The sequence below is a fragment of the Pseudovirgaria hyperparasitica genome (assembly GCF_010093815.1).
Source record: "Pseudovirgaria hyperparasitica strain CBS 121739 unplaced genomic scaffold EJ05scaffold_35, whole genome shotgun sequence".
NCBI classification, from domain to species: domain Eukaryota; kingdom Fungi; phylum Ascomycota; class Dothideomycetes; order Acrospermales; family Acrospermaceae; genus Pseudovirgaria; species Pseudovirgaria hyperparasitica.
Window position 1 is genome coordinate 6,758 of NW_022985583.1, and position 5,857 is coordinate 12,614.

At 47.6% G+C, this 5,857-nt stretch overlaps 2 protein-coding genes across 2 annotated transcripts; both read right to left on the bottom strand.

The window, feature by feature from the left end:
- Positions 1-806: 806 nt before the first annotated feature.
- EJ05DRAFT_490709 (uncharacterized protein) lies at positions 807-1,727 on the bottom strand (the record flags this gene model as incomplete). The annotated part of the gene is made up of 4 exons (XM_033745907.1): positions 807-1,007; positions 1,055-1,308; positions 1,573-1,594; positions 1,659-1,727. 4 exons carry the CDS (start codon positions 1,725-1,727, stop codon positions 807-809), a joined length of 546 nt encoding a protein of 181 aa, XP_033595134.1.
- Positions 1,728-2,245: 518 nt separating this feature from the next.
- EJ05DRAFT_458923 (uncharacterized protein) lies at positions 2,246-3,128 on the bottom strand. Its single transcript, XM_033742564.1, has 2 exons — positions 2,836-3,128; positions 2,246-2,779 (listed from the first exon to the last, which is right to left on the bottom strand). The coding sequence occupies exons 1-2, from the start codon at positions 3,080-3,082 to the stop codon at positions 2,682-2,684; spliced, it is 345 nt and encodes a 114-aa protein (XP_033595135.1). The 5' UTR covers positions 3,083-3,128; the 3' UTR covers positions 2,246-2,681.
- Positions 3,129-5,857: the final 2,729 nt, after the last annotated feature.

Sequence of the window (5,857 nt, forward strand, 5' to 3'; positions counted from 1 at the left end):
AGTCTCTGGCTGGCTTGTATTGTTTTCACATTCCAACGCACTTTGATCTGTGTCCCAGGTCTAGACTCGAAGAAGGTCAGAGGGGGGGTGACGCTCCTTTTCAGTTTGCTTTGCCTTATGATCTTCGCGGTGATACTCGGCTTTTTATCGAAGCTTGGTAGCATTTCGGATTTGCTCCCGTCATGGATTGACTTGAGGTACGGTAGTTTGAAGGGTCTAAGCATTGGCGCACTCATACCGGCAATTTTCACGGTAATGACAAGTACAGCGATTCTTCGTTGGGGCTGAGGAATTCTCCCCACTTGTGATAGACAGTTATAGAATTATGGAGTATCCAAAAGTGCGAACGACAAGATTAATTCTGTTGAACTGCCTTGGTGTCAAAGCTCTATCTAGCCAGGTGAACTCAAAGACATTTGGCTTCTAGAGTCATAATACAGCTTCGGCTTCGGATCTCTTTAGGCTCACCCGCTTCCCTCGGACAGCGTTATCGCTTGGCGACATCGCAGGAAATGATTTTCGCATCATTAATCATCTCTTTGAACAGTACAAGCTTCTCGTCCAAAAACCTTTGGCGCCGCAGTGGTCTGAGAGAATCAAGCCACCAGTGTGGAAACACCCGTGCTCTACTGAAGTCAACGAGTTTTCCATCCAGGTAATTCCTTGCATATATTTCCTCAGTCCGTGGCACGTAAAGGCTCAATGATCCCTTCATCGTTTATGGAGCCAATCCACGGACATAGCCGGTAGTACCCTCACGCTCAACTCTCTCATCGGTGCGACCGCCCGGTCTACACGAACAAACATTACCATAATAGCAGTGAGGTAGCGGCCAGAGTAGTTTCTAGGTAGAAGACTGCTTTAAAGCTCTGGAGCTCTCCTTCAGGCTGCTTCCTGACCGACACGATACTTGCACATCCTAGGAAAAGCGCAGCGCCGAGGTGAACCAGGCTTCCACTTATTGCTCCAGCAGCCCCTTGATGTTGAATCGGGACATGGGTTGTCAACTATATGGATTAGGCTAGGCTCTAGGCGGGAGGGATAAAGACCTAACCATCGCAAAGAAAGCGTAGTGCCAGTAGCTGGCTCCTGGGGTAGCAAGTATGAGTAATAGAGGAGCGAGGACGTAGGCAATACCAGCAACAACCATAACATAGCTCCCTGGAACAAGATGTAGAACACGACCGCCAAGTAGTGAAATGAATATACCACCAAGCGCCATTGGGACGAACCATACGACAAGTTGCAACGGTGATGCATCCATAATCTTCGCCAAACTATACCAGTCAACCAGCACATTCCCATGGTCTTAGATACTGGAGCAATTGGGATGTTGAGGTACGATAAGAGAAATCCATGAGAATCAAAACACTAACCTCCTTTTAACCAAAAGTTACAAAAACAATGATATTAACAAGCCAGCACTACACGTAGGTGTAAGCCCTCCGTTAGAGGCGTAAGATAAATCACGCGCGACTAGGCTTGCTGGCGCGTGTAGGCCCAGAGGGCAGCAGCTGCGTGCCTGCGTTATGATCTTTTCTATGCTTGTGAGAGACGCTAATGGGAGCACACGATAGCTATATAGCCTTTGGCTCTATAGTTTGAAAGATAAAACCAATTTTTATTATTATGGGCGAATCGAACTTTTGACAACTTACCCGGCCTCTCGCGCTCTCCATGGTGGTCTCTCCCGCTGGCAGCAGGCTCTGGAGCGATATTTCCGCCATTATGTACAAGATCGGTTTGCTATCTTCCTGTTCCACTGTACTGCATATGTGACTGCTGCGACGATGCCGTGTGAATGAATTTAAGATCGTGTAAGACATGCAATTCCAACGGAATTATAAAAAGATGCAATGTTTTGTTTATAAATTTAGTATTCCACAATGTAAATTTCAAAGCTAACTATAACGACCTGCGCCTAGTATTAAAGACAGGCTAATTTTAATCCTAAAAATCTTCATCTATATCTCAATTACAACTAGAGAAGTCTTTCCATAGAAGACAGCCACACTAGTACTGACCGTGTCTCGGGCAGGTAGCTAGCCTGATTTTACGGTGTAGATGAGAATTCCTAATTAGTACATCTTAGCTGTTTGACGTGTGTCGAGTTTGTAGATGACCAAGATCAGACAATCCTTGTGGACTTGCTTCAGATTGGACGTTTTGCCGAACGATGATAGCCCGGCATAAATGTCGCTTCAACGGCAGAGCAGTCCTTGGCCATTACCGTCGTTATACGACGATCTGACTAGGAGGGGAAAGTGTGGAGCTCTCATGATACATCGAGCCCCCACGTCTATGAATTCGAAGAAAGCAAAATCTTCCATTTGAGATCCCGAGAGCCATGTCGAAAAAGTGATAAACGTTTGCCGGTGCATTATCCACATGCAGATATCTCCCGTCAATATAACCGTACAGTGCGCCTTAGAACCCGAAGAAGGAACAAAAGAAAGTTCTTACGCGCAGCGGAGTGTGGAATATATTGTGATTCTGGGAGACTGAGACCAAACCCAGCCGGGTCTGATCAAGCCGAATTGCCAGTCGATGTGTTTCCGTTCAGAAATGGTCAATGCGATATGTCCCATCAAGATATGTATTATGCAATCAGTATGCGTCATTGTTGTCGCGTTCCCATGAGCCATCTATCTAGACATGTGTGAAGTGGCCACTTTCTAATGTCACCTTTGTCGTGACGTTGGTGGAATGGAGCCTCGAGCAGTCGAGCCGGTCGAGCCTCGCGGCTGGTCCTCAATCAAGTCCAGACATGCCGTGAGCACTAATTCGAATTAGAGACAGTCGGCTTTCGCAGTAGCTGAAAGTTGGGCAACTCACTTGAGATTATCTCTTCTTCCCAGACGCCCATCTGATAGTCTACCAAGCCAGGCTTTTCCATCAGATCACAAAGCCTCACTAGCTCCCGACCAAGATTCTCCAGCTGATCATACCCCATCAAAGTCTGAGTTGGACGTGGTCGTTGGCCGGATTCAAGACTCTCCTCCGTGATTTCTTTTTGTCTTTGAAGAGCTGTGAGCCAGCAATGATTGAAATCCTCCCACAGATTCAGTCGTTCAGCGTGCATACTTTGCTCGTCGCGTACTAGACCTATTGTCAATCTCAGTTCCGACTATACCTGAAACATTAGAGACGAACTCACCTAGCCTGTGACTGCTAGAAACGGCGGTTTCTCAGGGTCTCTGGCTCCCCCGCTTGCCGCTGCGCGTCCGAGCCCATCGCTCCTCCTCCTTCATGCTGTCTTTCTGCACTCACACAGCTAACGTGATAGCACAGTGTATGCTCTCTCCAGCAGAATGCTAGCATGGACCGGGCAAGTCAAGTGCTATCCGAAGGTCTTCCTAACGTGCCTAGAACGTATACTGCTCTGGCTGAGCATGGCAAAGTCTCTCCTAGTCTCCAGTATCGCGTAATAGGGAGACGCTCGATGGAACAGAGAGCCTGTAGCCAGCAGTAGCTCCACACGTTCGAAAAGAAAGCACCGGTGTATTTACTAAGTTACTAAATATTTCTGATCTAGGTAGTCCGGCGCGAATCAAGTTCTTGCCATCGCTCACCTTCAGTATTGCTTGCCCTTCAGCCGGACACCGCGAACCGACCCATGAATTGTAAGGATATCTGCATGGTCCGTGCATTGGCCTAACCAAGTTAATGCACGTGAGCGCGAAACTTCAGCAGCACTAGGGTTGTGGCGCGGGTGATGCGCGAGGTCATGCAGGAGCGACTGGTGGAGAATGATGCACAGGGCGTATAGCAACCGCATGCAATACTTGTCGAACAGTCTAATCACACTCTGTAGGAAATGGACACAGCCGTAGTGCAGAGTCGTTTACAATTCCCCTTTAGTTCGCACTAAGTGCCGCTAGAACGAACGGAAAAGACTGCAAAGTAGCCATTCGGCCACTCGGGATATCGTCATCGGCCACACGTACTTGCCAGAACCCTGAAGTCAAGTCCTCTTGCTAAACACTGTTGACTGGCCGAAGGCACGTAGGCACTCGTCTATACGCTGTAGGTACAAGAAGTCCTGGGCTACCCCAGGCGAAGTTTTAGAATAAGATTGATTGCTACTACTAAGAGCATAGGAGGAAGTGCTCAGCAGAATCATGGCTCAGCAGAATCATGGCTCAGCAAAATCATGGCTCAGCAAAATCATGGCTCAGCAAAAGTTCCTCCTCTGACAGACAGTCTTCTAGTAGATAGCGACATTAAGCCGGAATGCGAGTACACGTTAATGTAGCGTCACTACCATACTGCGCCGTACATGTGCAGGTGTTAAGACGGACGACTTGGTTAACCTATAAAGCCTTCGGTCTACTGTACAGTACCCGCAGGTGTTATGTATACAACACCTGCTAAGCACTCATTACTTTCGACATGGCCGGACTTGCTTGGACAGAGGAAGAAAATGCTTGGCTAATCATAATGTTAGAGAAGAATCCGAGCATAAGTTGGGGGGAGCTTGTAAAGTTGTATAACGAAAAGTTCCCCAACCGCCCTCGCAGCGAAGACGCAATTAGGAACAGATACTTCCGTCTTACAAAGAAATGAGATAGCTGCCGCCTTGCCTGCAGAAGCAGTAAGTAAGCTATCGCCATATCTCTAGGTTATGAGTCTACTTTAACAAAGCTAGAGACATATGCTGTCAATCAATCTCCGCTATAAGCTTTAGTTAGATGCACCCAAGGCACCATGGAACAATGTATGGGATGGTCAGTAGACCCAAGGCAGCCTACTAGCTTGTTAGATAGATTGTAGAGAGACTGCGTCGGGATATAGGTGGCATTCTTCTCGATTTGCGCTATCATTATGTTAGAACATGGATTTCTCCAAAGCCATTTGGCCGACTCGTCTAAACTCCTACTGGAATTCTCTGAATCACGCTAGCTAAGACATGTGTAATATCGGCTCTAGTGATCATCACGGTCATCATGTTGAAATCAGTCGAAATCAGTACACATACCGCGGTAATCATGGTTACGAATGAAGAATAGTGTGATATTCAGCACCCCTATCGATAAGCCGATGGATGTCACATTTCATTTCCTATTATGCGCATGATGTGATTGTTACGCGGAACACGCCTAGTCGAATGAGCGGGATAGCGCAAGAAATGCGAGTGAAGGTGTCAAGGCTGTAACTAGCGCCTCCTGGGTAATTAGCTCCCACGGCTCCTTTACATCTCTAGCTTCGCGTGACTTTACCCGCCATGGCGGCACCGTGGTAACGAGGACGGTGGAGGATCATCTAGTCGTCTGTCTTTGCCCTCCACGCTCGCTGCAACACCACAAAAAACTCATTGAGTATCAATGACTTCCACTTTGTTATGGGGCTTGGACTTCTAGGGCCTAAATCGCTGCCCTTGAGATTCTACTTTGTTCTGCCCGCGTGGCGCTACCCTATGACCTCGTTTGAATATTAAGCCGCCTTACGCAGTGAGCATCCAGCTCCACCACCCATGTTGAATGCATGGCAAGAATGGATTATTTTCTTTTAGACTCTTAAGGCATGAGACTATCTCAGGCTCGATGGTGCCCCTAACTCTACCACTCCTGGACTGAGCTTGTAATAGCTCTCTTGCCTACTTCGGGATATTTAGCCGCAAAAAAGTTTAAAGACTGCGCGACGGCTAAGATGGAAGGAGCCGCATGACGGGCGCTAGTCGTAGCCTTACGAGCTGTGACACGGTAATTAGTCTGCATTCACGAGCGGTTTCTCCGACAGTCCGACTGCAATTTCTAGCTTATTAATGGCCATTCGCTCGTCTAATCTATGCAAGAAAGAAGATATGTGGGGTATACCGCATCGTTCAAGTGTCGTGTAACGTTATCTCTGATGCATT